General features: G+C 42.6%; 1 protein-coding gene across 6 annotated transcripts in view; it reads left to right on the top strand.

Annotated features, from left to right (window-relative positions):
- NRG1 (neuregulin 1) overlaps nt 1-12,802 on the top strand; it is a 182,372-nt gene extending 169,570 nt beyond the window's left edge. For 3 of the 6 annotated variants that reach the window (XM_077760764.1, XM_077760777.1, XM_077760776.1), the window contains 5 exons: nt 399-501; nt 2,262-2,388; nt 4,775-4,905; nt 5,723-5,929; nt 8,635-12,801. In XM_077760764.1, coding sequence (XP_077616890.1) covers nt 399-501; nt 2,262-2,388; nt 4,775-4,905; nt 5,723-5,929; nt 8,635-9,286 — 1,220 coding nt within the window. In that variant the 3' untranslated portion in view covers nt 9,287-12,801. Of the gene's footprint in view, nt 1-398; nt 502-2,261; nt 2,389-4,774; nt 4,906-5,722; nt 5,930-8,103; nt 8,246-8,634 lie in introns of all 6 variants that reach the window. The other 3 variants (XM_077760756.1, XM_077760759.1, XM_077760770.1) reach the window with 2 other exon arrangements.
- The last annotated feature ends 1,437 nt before the right edge of the window (nt 12,803-14,239 follow it).

The following is a 14,239-nucleotide window of genomic DNA, read 5'->3' as shown; positions in this document are numbered from 1 at the left end:
TGTTTCCAAACCCATCTCTTTTTATTGGCATTGATTCCTGTTGTCTTTGCAAGAGATGTTATTTTTAATTAAAAACTACAGTTTTAACTAAATAATTATTTTATAATCAATGTTGATGATTTGCCAAGTTAATACATATATACCTGCAGCTTATAAGTAAAGTAACGTAATCGTGTAATTTTTTTGATTGCAAATGGCCCCAGCTGGCTTTGTTGTTTATGCTCAAAGTACAGTGCAGAGTATGCTGTACCTTAAGTATGTCTGCAAAAGTAATGAGTTGTCTCGTATTTACTTTCTCGTGAACATGGACAATGCCACGCAGCATGCCAACTGTTGAGTGGTTAAGTCCTGGCAGGTGTAAGGGGGCCTTGGTGACGTCTGCTCTCATCCCTTTCCAGAAGCCGAGGAGCTCTACCAGAAGAGAGTGCTGACCATCACCGGCATCTGCATCGCCCTGCTTGTGGTCGGCATCATGTGTGTGGTGGCATACTGCAAAACCAAGTAAAACTTCCTCCTCCATGCCTCTCTCTCCTTCGCACAGAGACGGCTCAGCCGGCGGGGCTTTGCACAAAGCAGATTCAACAGCCTAGTCTTGAAAAGCGGGGTGGGGATACAGGGGGACATGGCTTCTCATTTTTTTCCCTCTGAATAATCTATTTGGAGGACCCTTTATAATCACATAACTAGAAAGCTTTGCCTATTCGTGTGAAAGTGTTTGGAAGATTTCTGGTCATTGACCACGGCTGTGACCAAGAAAAGGGGTGGAGGGCAGGCCTGTGTGGCTCATGCACATGCGTGTGGATGGGGGTGTGCCTACCACATCCTGAGAGGACAGCGTTAGGTGACCAAGGTGCACCTGTCCTATCTCTGCCGTGGACGTGTTCCGCTCCGCACTCAGACTTAGGAGATAAAGGAAACACTCGGTGATGTTGGGAATGCAGGTTTCTTAAAGCATTATTGTGATTGTCTTTCTGTTCCATCTAATGCGCTTGCCCATTCAAATGCTCTCCAAGTATGAGATGTACAAAAGGAATCTCATGGAAGGACAATCAAGCAAATCTTGCTTTGAAGGAATAAGAGAAAACATTAAAGCAGATGTATGTTCACTGTGTCTGGCCCTTTAAGCTGGATGCCTGTGAACAAACACAATTACCGTGTGGCCTGGATTCCCTACACTTTTCTCTCTTATGTAGAATATCCTCTTCAAGTGGGAAATAATGTTAACAGTTTTGTTTTGTTTTCGCGTTCCATCACATAAACTCTCTTACCAAAACTACTCATGGGGATATTATCATGGCCTGAATGTTGCATTGAGGAACAAAGACAATATGCTTTTGTACCATAAAATTATGGGCATGGTTGGCATTTTCTTAATACCCTGGGGTTTTGTTTAAACTTTTTTAACATTTATTTATTTTTGAGAGAGAGAGACAAAGCTCAGGCAGGGGATGGGCAGAGAGAAGGAGACACAGAATCCAAAGCAGGCTCCAGGCTCTGAGCTGTTAGCACAGAGCCCGACGTGGGGCTCGAACTCACGAACTGTGAGATCATGACCTGAGCTGAAGTCGGATGCCTACCCGACTAAGCCACCGAGGCACCCCAGTACCCCAAGATTTAATGTATTGCCAGAATTGAGTAATAGAGATAAGCCTTAATAGAATCTACCTTATTCTTACTAGATTCAGCCTCAATATTTCAAATACTCGTTGCCCAGTTATACAAAAAAAAAGTGTTTCTGGAGTGAGATCATGTTAAACTGTGCTAAATCTACTGGCAAAATATGTACCTATCTGTGCTCACGTACAATGCTATACATGCACCCACACTGTGTATGAAGTACAGATTCAAAATTAACTGCATTTCCATAAGAGACCCACAGGCAAAATTATAAATGAAATTGCAATCAGCCTCATCAATTGTAGAGCACACATTGTTACCTAAGACAGATGACCATGTGGAAGACTTGGGCAAAAATGGATTGATGATGAAAGTTGGTGTTTGAGCCAAATATCAACTTGATGTATCTTCTCATTTTTTTTTCCTTATCCCTCAGCAGTCCAGTTAAATTTCTATAGCCCAACTTCTTAAATCTATTCACTAGGAATGTGGGATTCCACATCTGTCCATAAGCAGATTCTGATATGGAGTGGGACACCCTCTCCTCTCACCACCACTAATCTACCTGAGTTACATGTTGGTAGAATAAAAAATTGTGCCAAATAATAAGAAAAGGAAACAAATGCTCCCGTTTTCGTATGCAGGAAACAACGGAAAAAGCTTCATGATCGGCTTCGGCAGAGTCTTCGGTCTGAACGAAACAACATGGTGAACATAGCGAATGGGCCTCACCACCCCAACCCGCCCCCCGAGAACGTCCAGCTGGTGAATGTATGTTGACTCTGGCCAGTGGAAAAGCTGAACATCTCTCCTCTGTTCAGGCACCTTGAAGTTTATTTTCTAAAGCTCTTAGGCTCTTAGCTACTTCCATTAATCACCATGACTTCCAGGAATCCTGGGTTTCTCCAGGAGGAAAGAATGGGAACATTTTTTAAAGTGGATTTGGTTCCTGTAACATCAGCACATTTCCTCTTATAAAGTGTTCATTAAGAGGTTGGGATAATAAGATTGGGTTTGTTCTGCAGGGAGACCAGGACTGGAAGAAAGAAAAGAAAAACACACACAAAAATAATAAAATTAATGACACGAGATTCAGGAGGAAATACTTTTTTTTTTTTTTTTATGATTTGGAAATGAAGGCTATTCCAGTCTATAACTGATTAGTACTAATAACTGAGCTAAGGGCCCTAGAGTGATTTCTAGTACAGGCGTTTCCCAGCGCCTGATGATTTACTGATTCTGATTTACCAAGGGAAAAGTGAGGGTGCGGAAGGGCCAAGTGACTTTCCAAACCCACTTCTCAGTGGCAAAACTGAAAGAACGATGCTTCCTTATTCCCTGAGTCTTTCTATAGGATGTCAGACCCCCCAGATGAAATAGATCCTCAATCACTCAAACATTCCGTTTAAAATTTACCACACGCTAGGCTTTTAGATATGAAGAGATATACATTCGGAAGAGTCTTTAGATACAATCTTTCTAGCCTCCCAGAGCTAGACTCCGCTTTCCTGCCTTTTGGAGTATTGGTTTTCCTATTGCACCATAATTTTTTCCTGTTTTCTTCATTTCCCTCTGATGCTTGGCTTTTGTAGGCAGAGCTTGAAGACTACATTCAGTACCATTTTCTACCCGAGGAAAATGTGTCTTTTGTGTGGAGTAAATCTATCCTAGACCCCAGTTCAGTCTTGGTGGTTACCTTCAGCAAGACTTGTAGCAAAGGCCTTCCAGGGACAGAGGAAAGTGCTGATGTATTAGTATATTTTGCTGCCTTCCTCCACCTACCAGTGTTCATTAGAACGTTCTGCATAGTTGATAAATGCATTCACTACATCCAGACACACTTCCAATCTGTCACAATGTCTGTTATAAGATATAGGAGAGCAGAATGGCTGCTTGCATTCCAATTGTGTCTCAGGCTGTGTTGCTTTGGGCTTTAATCTGTCTCGACCCTATTTCTTCATGAAGACAACAGGCCTAAAAATAATACCTACTTCAGAAAGCTCTGTGAACATTAAATAAGACAATCCATGTAAAACACTTAGCCTGGGGACATTCAGCGAGTGTTCAATAATTGTTAAGTATTATTTTCATTAGATTCACTAAGGTTACATTGCCTTTCAAGGACCAAGAGTGAAATGGTACAAGGCTAGGAAGAGCCCATTATTGATGACATCACCATCTTTGCCTTAAAACAAGCTAACCTTCCATCCCAGAAAGAGCCACATGGAATAATAGTCTTTCCACTAAAAGACCCAACTAGAGTTTCAAATGTAATTTAAGTTGTATATTTGGGGAGTTTCCTTAAATACATCATGTTCTTTTAGATCCCACAGCCTATTGCTTATAAAGTCCCCACTGCAACTGAGGGTATTCCTTTACATGCCTTTTTCTGTTGTTTTACTCAATTGGTGTAAAACTAATACTTAACACACGACTTCAAAATGCGCTCCTTTCACTGATTGAAGTGAATATTAAATCTACTTGAGTAATAGCAAGGGTGATTTGGTGATGAAAATAAAGTGGAATCTACTAACCCTGGCTACGCGCCCCCTACACATTATGTGCTTCATCAAGATGTGTGACCTCAACAACTTCTGTATATCCTTCCGACCTCTCAGTGGCCGTGTTAGTCTTACCACCGACAAGAAGTCAAAAATTTCGGTGATATCATTAGAGCAACATGGGCGCTGGGAAATTGAAAAGGAAAGGTAGATCCCAAATGGAGAGATGTTAAAAAAATCCCTCCACTGACTTGAAATTTGAAACAAAACAAACCATCTCTATGCTTTTGTTCCACTCAACTATCTGTTAACCTTCTTTCCGTTAAACATGACTATGACAAAAATGAATATCGGGCAGAGATTTGTATTGAATTCCAGTCACATTTTCAGTTGGAAATTAGGTAGAAGGAAAAGGTCTGTTTCTGATAATATGCAGTCAAAACTATAGAATCTGCTCTGTGTGCACATCCAAAGGATAATTTATTAATTTCATTTCTTGAATTTAAAGGCCATGTAGCCAGGGTACGATTTGCCATCAGATGGTGAATATTGTACATATTACGAAGCATATGTGCTTAGAATAGATTTTGTGTGTGATGCTGATGTTGCTGTTTGGTTAATATGAATCTTCAAGTTGTGTCTCTTTGTTTATCCAGCAATACGTCTCTAAAAATGTCATCTCTAGTGAGCATATTGTTGAGAGAGAAGCGGAGACATCTTTTTCCACCAGTCACTATACCTCAACAGCTCACCACTCCACCACTGTCACTCAGACTCCTAGTCACAGGTATGAGAAGGAAAAATAAAATTACGCGGCATTCCTCCAGGAGTAAATTTGTATACATTGTCTTTTTCTCTCACTGCCTAAGAAAGGAACAGGAGATACTCACTTATGAGGCAGGGACATATAGTAAAATGTATAGTTTGGGACAAAAACAGACTTGGACATCAACTGGCTCTGCCATTTCATTGCTGATTAAATTTGAGCCTCAAGTTTTTCATGACTGGAAATGAAAATAATACCTACTCACAGGATTTTGGGTCCCCATTTTAGAGATTGTCTTTACTCATGCACGACCACTCCCTGAATTGCTACAGTGGAAAAAGTCTGTCTTCGGTGCTATATAATACTTAGAAGTTGATTTCTTCCGATGATTGGGCTGCCCTTGGAAATGCACATGCAAATTGGTTCCATAGCTGAACTTGAAATCCTCCGATGTCTTGGTGACCCATGTGAGTGCATGCCACCAAGAGCAGCACTGGACTGCCAAATGCAGCTCCACAGGCCAGCTATTTCCTTAACTTAAGCCACAAAAGAATAGAGAGATTGTACAAATACTCAGTACCTAGTGCCATTTGGTAAATATGTATCAAATGGGTGAACAAATACATAGGCTATGTCCTTACAAAGCCATTCTAAATCCTTTCTAGAGCAAGTTATGTTTCTGATAATTCTATTCTGAGACAAGTCATGTTGTAGCGAACTGCTGTTACACCAATGATTAGAAATAGTTACCAGATCGCTTCCTTTCGTTTCCATTTTGGCATGTAATTAAGAAATATATAAGTGTTGTATCTCTTCGCCTCTCACATTTCCCCTCTAGCTGGAGCAATGGGCACACTGAAAGCATCATTTCGGAAAGCCACTCTGTAATCATGATGTCATCAGTAGAAAACAGTAGGCACAGCAGCCCCACTGGGGGCCCGAGAGGACGACTTAATGGCGTGGGAGGCCCTCGCGAGTGTAACAGCTTCCTCAGGCATGCCAGAGAAACCCCTGACTCCTACCGAGACTCTCCTCATAGTGAAAGGTAAAACCGAAGGGCAAAGCTGTTGCAGAGGAGAAAGAACCGCAGTAGGGGAATCCCCAGGAGCACCTGCGGTCTCACCTAAGGAAATCTACTCTAATGGGAATAAAGGGCAGCAGTTGCCTGTTCTAGGAGGTTCCTAGCTGATGAAGTCATCTTTTTTTTTTTTTTAACTCATTTCTTCCGAGCTTCTCGCATCATCCCAGTGGCTGACAGGCAACAGACTCTTAAAGAGTCTGGGAATGGTTTGATGCGGAAGGTGGAGCAAACTTGGAGTTCCTAGCTCTGACCTTAGGCTCAGACCCGCTTGGGATCTCAGTTTTCTCAGCTGTAACTTTAGAGAGATGGCACCGATGATTGATAAGGACCTTTCCTAGAATTCTAATTTGCCAGTTACCCAAACTCTGGTGGAGCTGGTCTCGTGTTCTCGCGTGCTCTTTCTTACCTCCCAGCCTCAGTTAAATCAAATCAAGGGCTGTGTCATTGCCGACTGTCATGGGGAACGAAGCTTGTGTCCTACCATATAGTATCCCTTTTACAAAATTCGAAGAAGGGATGAATAAATAAATCTTTTGTATGCAGCGTCTGGCAGTCTTCACAGCTGGTTTCCAAAGCCAATATTGCTTTTGATATGGTCCTTTCCAAAACGTTTTGGCTATCTTCTGGGGATATTGGATTGGGTTGGCGGGAGTTACAGACAAGTTAAAATAAAAAACAGAGGAAAGTAAACTCAGGGATGCTTAATAGGAATACTGAACTCACAGGTTCTCTTTATTCATTTTCACTTAAATTGGGAGAGAGGTATAGCCAACCAGCATTTGCAGCATATCAGAAAGCTATTACTTGTGTATTTTCAAACCCAAAATGGTGTCATTGTTTATATATCACCGTCTCAGTGTAATCTTTGACCACTTGCTGTAAGGTTTACGTGATGTTAAATCCATACTTATTTGGGAGTTACATGGGTGGAGATAATTCTGATAGAATCTTTCCACTTATGGACTGACTGGGAAGTCCTTATACCAAAGGATGCCTAGTTCTGGGCCAGCAGGTCATTTAGAGCTTGCTGATCAGTCTCTAAGGGTTTTTACCCCAAAATGGTATTTCAGAACTTTCTGGAATTAGAGGCTGCTCTGTCATTCATCTGTGAAAAAGTAGGCGTGGTCCAAAAGCGGTTGAAAACATTAGTCTTAAATTCATGCAATTGTATCTTTACGTATTAAGAAACTCTATCTGTCTCAATTCATTCTTTTTTGAGACCTGAAAAAGAGTGTAGGGATAAATTCTTTCTTCATCACTACATGTGATACTTCTTTTTAAAGGCTGACATTTCCCTGCTGTGGTAGGCCTCCATGCATACCACAGGTTTTATCTAGGACTGCAGAATATACCAGGGCCTACAGATCATGGAGAGAAAAGATGCATCGCCTTTAGGCGTTGGCTGAATTTGGATTAGCATTTCCCAGAGAGCTTGATTTAAGTATCCCCCAAACAAAAGCTGAAGCTTCGAGCCCCACGTACTTCAATCTCTAGACACTTTCCCATCCTAGACAGAGCCAGACCCCACATCCATATGACTCTGAATCATGGCTGAAAAGCAGGAAAGTTAATAGGCTTCCCGTTCCTGTTAGCTAGAGTTCAGATAATGGTGTCCTGTGTCATCACAGGTTAATGTCAATTTAGAGTCTGTGAATGCCTGTGTGAAGAAAAGAGTCCCTTGGTGCTATGCATCAGCAACATTTTTATCGAAGTGGAGAAATGTGACTGTGAATAAGCCACATCTTCCTCAGTGCTCAGTCAGGTCCTCTTGTTCTGCATGATATAGTTTAAAAAAAGAATGCACTCAGTGTCTTCACGATGAGATTTCCTGAGCACCATTGGATATAACAGGACATGAGGTACCATGGCACGGCCACCCCTTGAGCAGTCACAAAATATAAGCCGCAGATTGAAGCAGCTGTGGGTTTTTGATGAGAGGTACACTGGAGATTGGACATGGTTAGGGAGCCCACACAAGGTTCTCTCAGGCTTATTTCTGAATGTCTTGGTCACTGAGATGGCTTGTTGCAAACTGGATGGGAAGAAGTTGCATTTCATGGAAAAACTAAAAGCACACAAATGTGTTACACTGTTATCAGGAATAAATCTAAGTTACTATGCTCTTTTTTTTTCATAAGACATAACCTTATAGCTGAGCTAAGGAGAAACAAGGCACACAGATCCAAATGCATGCAGATCCAGCTATCAGCAACTCATCTTAGATCTTCTTCCATTCCCCATTTGGGCTTCATTCTCTAAGACCCCTTGGCCTTTAGGAAGGTATAGTATTTAAGTAATACTTCTTTCCCTTCCAAATCCCTGCGCCTTGGTCCTTGTAAACTGAAAGGTTTCCAGGACCTAGTGCCCTCTGGCCTTGACTCACAGGCGTTTGTTTAAAATCATGACGAGACTGAAAAATCCCCAAAACTTCCATGAGTTAGGCCACTTAGCCAATCCTTGCATGCACTCCTGTGAGGAAACTCTTGGCTACATAATGTTAGACTCCAAGTGTGCCGAGTGTCCTTCGCGTTAAAAATCCAGATGTATAAAACGAATGGAACTTCTTCGTTTTCTGATTCTATAATATCATGAATTCTGTCCCCTTCCCCTCCCTGCTTGTATGCCTCTTATTCCACACCACTCACGCGGGGTATTCTGTGCTCACACAGGTACGTGTCAGCAATGACGACCCCGGCTCGTATGTCACCTGTAGATTTCCACACGCCAAGCTCCCCCAAATCACCCCCTTCGGAAATGTCTCCACCTGTGTCCGGCACGACGGTGTCCATGCCCTCCATGGCAGTCAGCCCCTTCGTGGAAGAAGAGAGACCTCTGCTTCTCGTGACACCACCGAGGCTGCGGGAGAAGTATGACCGCCAATCCCAGCAGTTCACTTCCTACCACCATAACCCCGCGCATGAGAGCAACAGCCTGCCCCCTAGCCCCTTGAGGATAGTGGAGGACGAGGAGTATGAAACCACCCAGGAGTACGAGCCAGCCCAAGAGCCTGTTAAGAAACTCACCAGTAGCCGGCGGCCCAAAAGAACCAAGCCCAATGGCCACATTGCCAACAGGTTGGAAATGGACAGCAACGCAAGTGCGGAGGGCACTCACTCAGAGAGTGAGACAGAAGATGAGAGAGTAGGGGAAGATACACCCTTCCTGGGCATTCAGAACCCCCTGGCCGCCAGCCTTGAGGCAGCACCTGCCTTCCGCCTGGCGGACAGCAGGACTAACCCAGCAGGCCGCTTCTCTCCGCAGGAAGAATTGCAGGCCAGGCTGACTAGTGTAATCGCTAACCAAGACCCTATCGCTGTATAAAACCTAAATAAACACATAGATTCACCTGTAAAACTTTATTTTATATAATAAAGTATTCCACCTTAAATTAAACAATTTATTTTATTTTAGCAGTTCTGCGAATAGAAAACAGGAGAAAAAAACTTTTATAAATTAAATATATGTATGTAAAAATGTGTTATGTGCCATATGTAGCAATTTTTTACAGTATTTCAAAACGAGAAAGATATCAATGGTGCCTTTATGTTCTGTTACGTTGAGAGCAAGTTTTGTACAGTTACTGTGATTGCTTTTCCACAGTATTTCAGCAAGACCTCCCATATATTCGGTTTTCCGCCGGCTTCTTGTGCGTTGCGTTATGATGTTGGCGGGATGTATGATTCGCGAGACTTGCAACTGCCCCTCCGTTTGCTTCTAGTAGCACCCGATCAGTACGACTTGTAATGGCACATCCATCCAAATACTCTTCTCTTTTCTACGAAGTTTTCTTTTGCTTTCAGTGTATGAAATGAGTTGTGTCTACTCTGCCAGCCAAAGGTTCGCTTCATTGGGCTCTGAGATAATAGTAGATCCAACAGCATGCTACTATTAATTACAGCAGGAAACTGCATTAAGTAATGTTAAATATTAGGAAGAAAGTAAACTTGTGATTTTTTAAAAACTATATTCTTAGTCAGAAGACCGCTTGCTCTCACTAAAAAAGAGCTGCCATTTGCTTTATTTTGGTTTCTTTTTCTTGACAAAGAGCAACGGTTTGGGGGATAGCATAGAAGACAGGCTCCGGCTAGCTAGCAGGGCACATGCATCACCTTATAAGAGGACTCGCCTCACTTTCCGGGGAAATGACCCAGCAGGTCATCTATAGTTGAAGATCAAACCATGGCTGCAAAAGGTGCAAGCGTTCCTGACTAGGGTTTTCCGCTGATTTTGGAGCTAGTGATTGGTTGTGTCCTAATCAGCTCGAGAACAGACGACTCATGGCACCAAAAACCCAGCCTACACAGCACACTCAGCAGTTGGTCTGAAGTACTTCTGCAGTGAAAGGTGCCTGCTGTGTGTGGTGGTGACTGGTCATCATAGGCAATATTTCTGTTGTAGGGCACCTACAAAGAGCCAACGTATAGAAGGCACAGGTGGAGAACAGCTGTGTGACTTGTTTGCAGTTTTAAACAGTTCTGTTGACCGCTCCCTTCTCCTCATGATTTTTCTCTTGTTTTTAAATGTTGCCTTGATTAGGCCATAACTATGCATGAACATTTTTGTCAGGAATGGCCACTGTGCATGTGATTTGTGACTAGCGAGAACCTTCCACAAGTGACGATTCATCAGGAAACGTTGGTAGTGTTGGAAAGATTGCACCTTTCCTTATGCAAGTGACCCCTTCCTGTGTACTGACCTCAATCTGCAGCCCTCATCGTCCATCCGCCCCCCTCCCTTTCTTACCTTTTGCTTTACTGTCACAAAAGAGGATGAAGATGGGTCTAAACTTTGCATGTTCTCTGTGATTGTAAGTCCAAGGAAGGCCTAGGGGAGTTACCATTGGAGATGACTGCTGATTCAGGAAAATAAGGGAATTAAGAAAAAAATGCACCTCCCCTTTCATGCCCTGCCTGGTATCTGTCAACTCAGGCTAGAGCTCTCCTTAGATTCCCAGTGGCCTTCTGGGATGCATGGGACAAAATGGGAAGCAGGTTGGTGGGGAGGTCAGAGTCCCAGGCACGAAGTCAGCGAGAGCAACAGCTCCTTGCTTGCAGGTGAACTGAATTTGGTTCTTCACCAAATCTCTATGTGAACATTAACAAGAAGACGTGACACACAAGGAGGTCTTGGGAAAATGTGGGCTGGGCGTGAGTCACGTCCGTAAGCTCCTTACATGTTTCTGCAACCCACAGAGGTGTCTGTGTGCAGGTCCTTGGTGTTCCTCTTAGTATTCGGTATCCTAAACTGTCCTTCCTTATTCACAAGCCCCTTTCTCTGTGCTCAGCAGTACCTTCATCGCTCCTGTCAGGCAGTGCAAGTTGCTCCAATTGCCCAGTTGTGCAGAAACGAGTAAGCTCATGGCAGGGGGGAGGAAGACGGTCGACCCAAAGAGCTTCTCTAACTTATGCTAACATTGCCTTTGAAGGCTTGGTTCTTTCAGAGACTATGTTAATAAAGAAATTCCTACCATGAATTCAAAGTCGAAAATTTCTGTTTCAAAAATCTTCAGGCATTGGAGTAACCCAAGGGCCCCATGGTGGAGAATTCCAGGAATAAATACAATCTGTTGAGAGCGTTGAGCATTTTCCCCAGTGTGAAAAGAGCTATGAAGGTTTCAGGTCGCAAATACCTATGAACAGTTAGGACAAGAGGAAATTTTATTTCCGACTTGATTCTGGTCACTCACAGAGGTGGCGTGTTAGCGAGGACAGTCTTTCCATCTCTAGGACCAGAGCTCCCCTTGAGCAGAAAGCCCAACCGGTTCCACGGGCCTGCGCGTTGCAACCCCCCAGCTCTGTGTTCACTTCTCTGTAACTAGTTGCTCTCACCCACACTTGTCCATAAACTCAGACAGTGCAGTGATTATCCAAAGAAGGAGCGTGAACCGATGTTCCCAGCATGTGGCGAGCCATCATGGGTCTTTAGGTGGTGGAGATTGCCCAGAAGGTTGACAGCAAGCTTGTCTCCCTGGGTCTGACATCGTATCCCATGAAGGGTAGCACAGTATATGCAAAACTTCTTTCTCCCACTCCAGATTCCTCCTTTTCAGTCCTATTCTCCCTTCTTGGCTGGTATGACTTTTTAATTTTTCCCCAAGATTGCCTGGATGGCCTCATGCTTTCTACCAAATGGCACTCTGCCTGAGTATATGTGAATGTGTCCCGAACATCGACATACCATATCTTCCTTGTTTTGGTGTCACTGTCTTGATATAAAGGTTGTTTATCCAAGGTAACTTGCTCACAACTATTCCTTTTTTATTTTGGCCTGGGTTAAAAGGTGCATGGCTCACATTGGTGAAAATAAGGAAGGCCTTGTTTTATCTTTTAGCACGGGCTCCATTCCACCAGTCACAGAGATTTCTATCTGCAAGGACCCATGAAACACTGCAGAGAAATGCAGGCAAAGGGAAATGGCCACATATCACAAGTTCTATTATATATTCTTTTGTAAATACACATTGTACGTTACTTGGATGTTTTCCTAAGTCATTTACTGTCTTCATGAGTTAATGTCAGTTTTTTTACTCTCAACTTACTGTGTAACATTGTAAATAACATAATGTCCTCTATTATTTATATTTAAGCATCTAACATAGAGTTGTTTTCATATAAGTTTAAGATAAATGTCAAAAATATATGTTTTTTTGTTTTCCTTTGCTTTAAAATTATGTATCTTTTTCTTTTACTTTTTTTTAAAGAATAATTTATTGTTCAGGAGAAAGAATGTATATGTAATTGAAACTATTTGAAGAATGCACATTTGAAGGCCCTGAGGTACTGATAAACTAAAGAATTTATTATCCAAAATACTAAGCAATAAGTAATTGTGATTTATTTAAAGTTTTGTTCCTTTTCCATGAAAGACATACTGCAATAAAAATGCTACTCTGTGGAGGCGTGGGAGTGTTGCTCAGCAGACTAATGTTTCAGTCTGTTAGACCAGCACCTTCCATGCGGCTGCGACAGTTGTATTCATTTAGGAATGTGTCTGATGGACCCCATGATCATCTCGTCTGTCTGTTGCTTTTGCCACACTGCCTGTTTTTCATCGCCTTCTGCCTGTTGGTTTTGCTTATGACTGTATTCCTTGTCACAAAGGGCCATAAGCCAGCAATACAATGTTCTTCCCCTTCTCGCACACCCCTCCCCAAACACACAGCCACATAGTGGAGAGGACATCTTAGGGCATGTGTGCCTGGAGGCTGGCTGTTAACATGTTCTGTAGTGACTGCAAGGCACTGCTCCAGGCTGATGGAAATGTCGATGTGATGATACCCTGCAGGTGTGAAAGGAAAGCCCGTTACCGGGATTCCAGTAGTCTGCTGGCCAGCAGGGCCCAAAGGCAGCCAGTCATAGCCTGCCCATGCTAAGCTTTCCTATAGCTTCAGTAAGTTTATTTGCCATCAGGCCCATGATTTATTGATTCAGTTTTAAGAGAAGATAAGCCTAAGTTGGATTCTTTCCCCTCGTTCTATCAGTAAATCAAGCTAGATGCCCATCTTACTGCTCAGGGAAGGGCCTATGCATGAGAAATTTCCCACATTCTAAGAGAATCATAGAGACGAGAGTATTACTCGTCTTATTGAAATTAGCCTAAACAAAAGCCATATTTTAACAAATAGGTATGTGCATGGGTGATACTTTTTATATAGTTCAAGCATTTGATTCATTATTCTAGATAAGATTAGGGTTTCTGAGGTGTATGAGATACAGTTCAGCACTCCTTCAGGGGTGCACAGGGGCCTCTGTTGGAGTTTGAGTGTATCCTGATGCTTGCCATCAATGTCCACCTCCATATATGTACGTGACTCTTAGTACTTAGTCATACCTCCTCTGATGTCATTTCCAAAAACAGTATGGATGTCTAAGAGATTCAAATAGTGGCCTTTGACTGTACCAGTTTTTATTATTTATATCATGAACTTTTCAGAACAATTCAGAATCCTCATATTTGTGATTTGTCTCCAGACACGCAAACACACACACACACACACGCACACACACGAAAACCTAACACACATGATCCTGAAGCCACCACATTGACTTACTTATTCAATCCAGCCAATCAACCACTCAGCAAATCAAGAAGTACACAGAATATTTTATAAATTAGAGACTGAGACACTTCCCTAGGTCTTCAAGTTTCACCTGAGGCTTTGTCTACCCCTCAAATGGAAAACTACAAGCAGTTATCTTAGTAATTTAGGTTAAAAACAGACACCTAATATATTTGGATTATGGGAGCTGAAGCCTATGTGGTAGAGCATGGCCC

This window comes from Crocuta crocuta, unplaced genomic scaffold (assembly GCF_008692635.1).
Source record: "Crocuta crocuta isolate KB4526 unplaced genomic scaffold, BGI_CrCroc_1.0 scaffold546, whole genome shotgun sequence".
NCBI lineage: Eukaryota > Metazoa > Chordata > Mammalia > Carnivora > Hyaenidae > Crocuta > Crocuta crocuta.
Note: the sequence above shows the minus strand (reverse complement) of the source record. Positions and strands in the feature narration are given on the sequence as shown.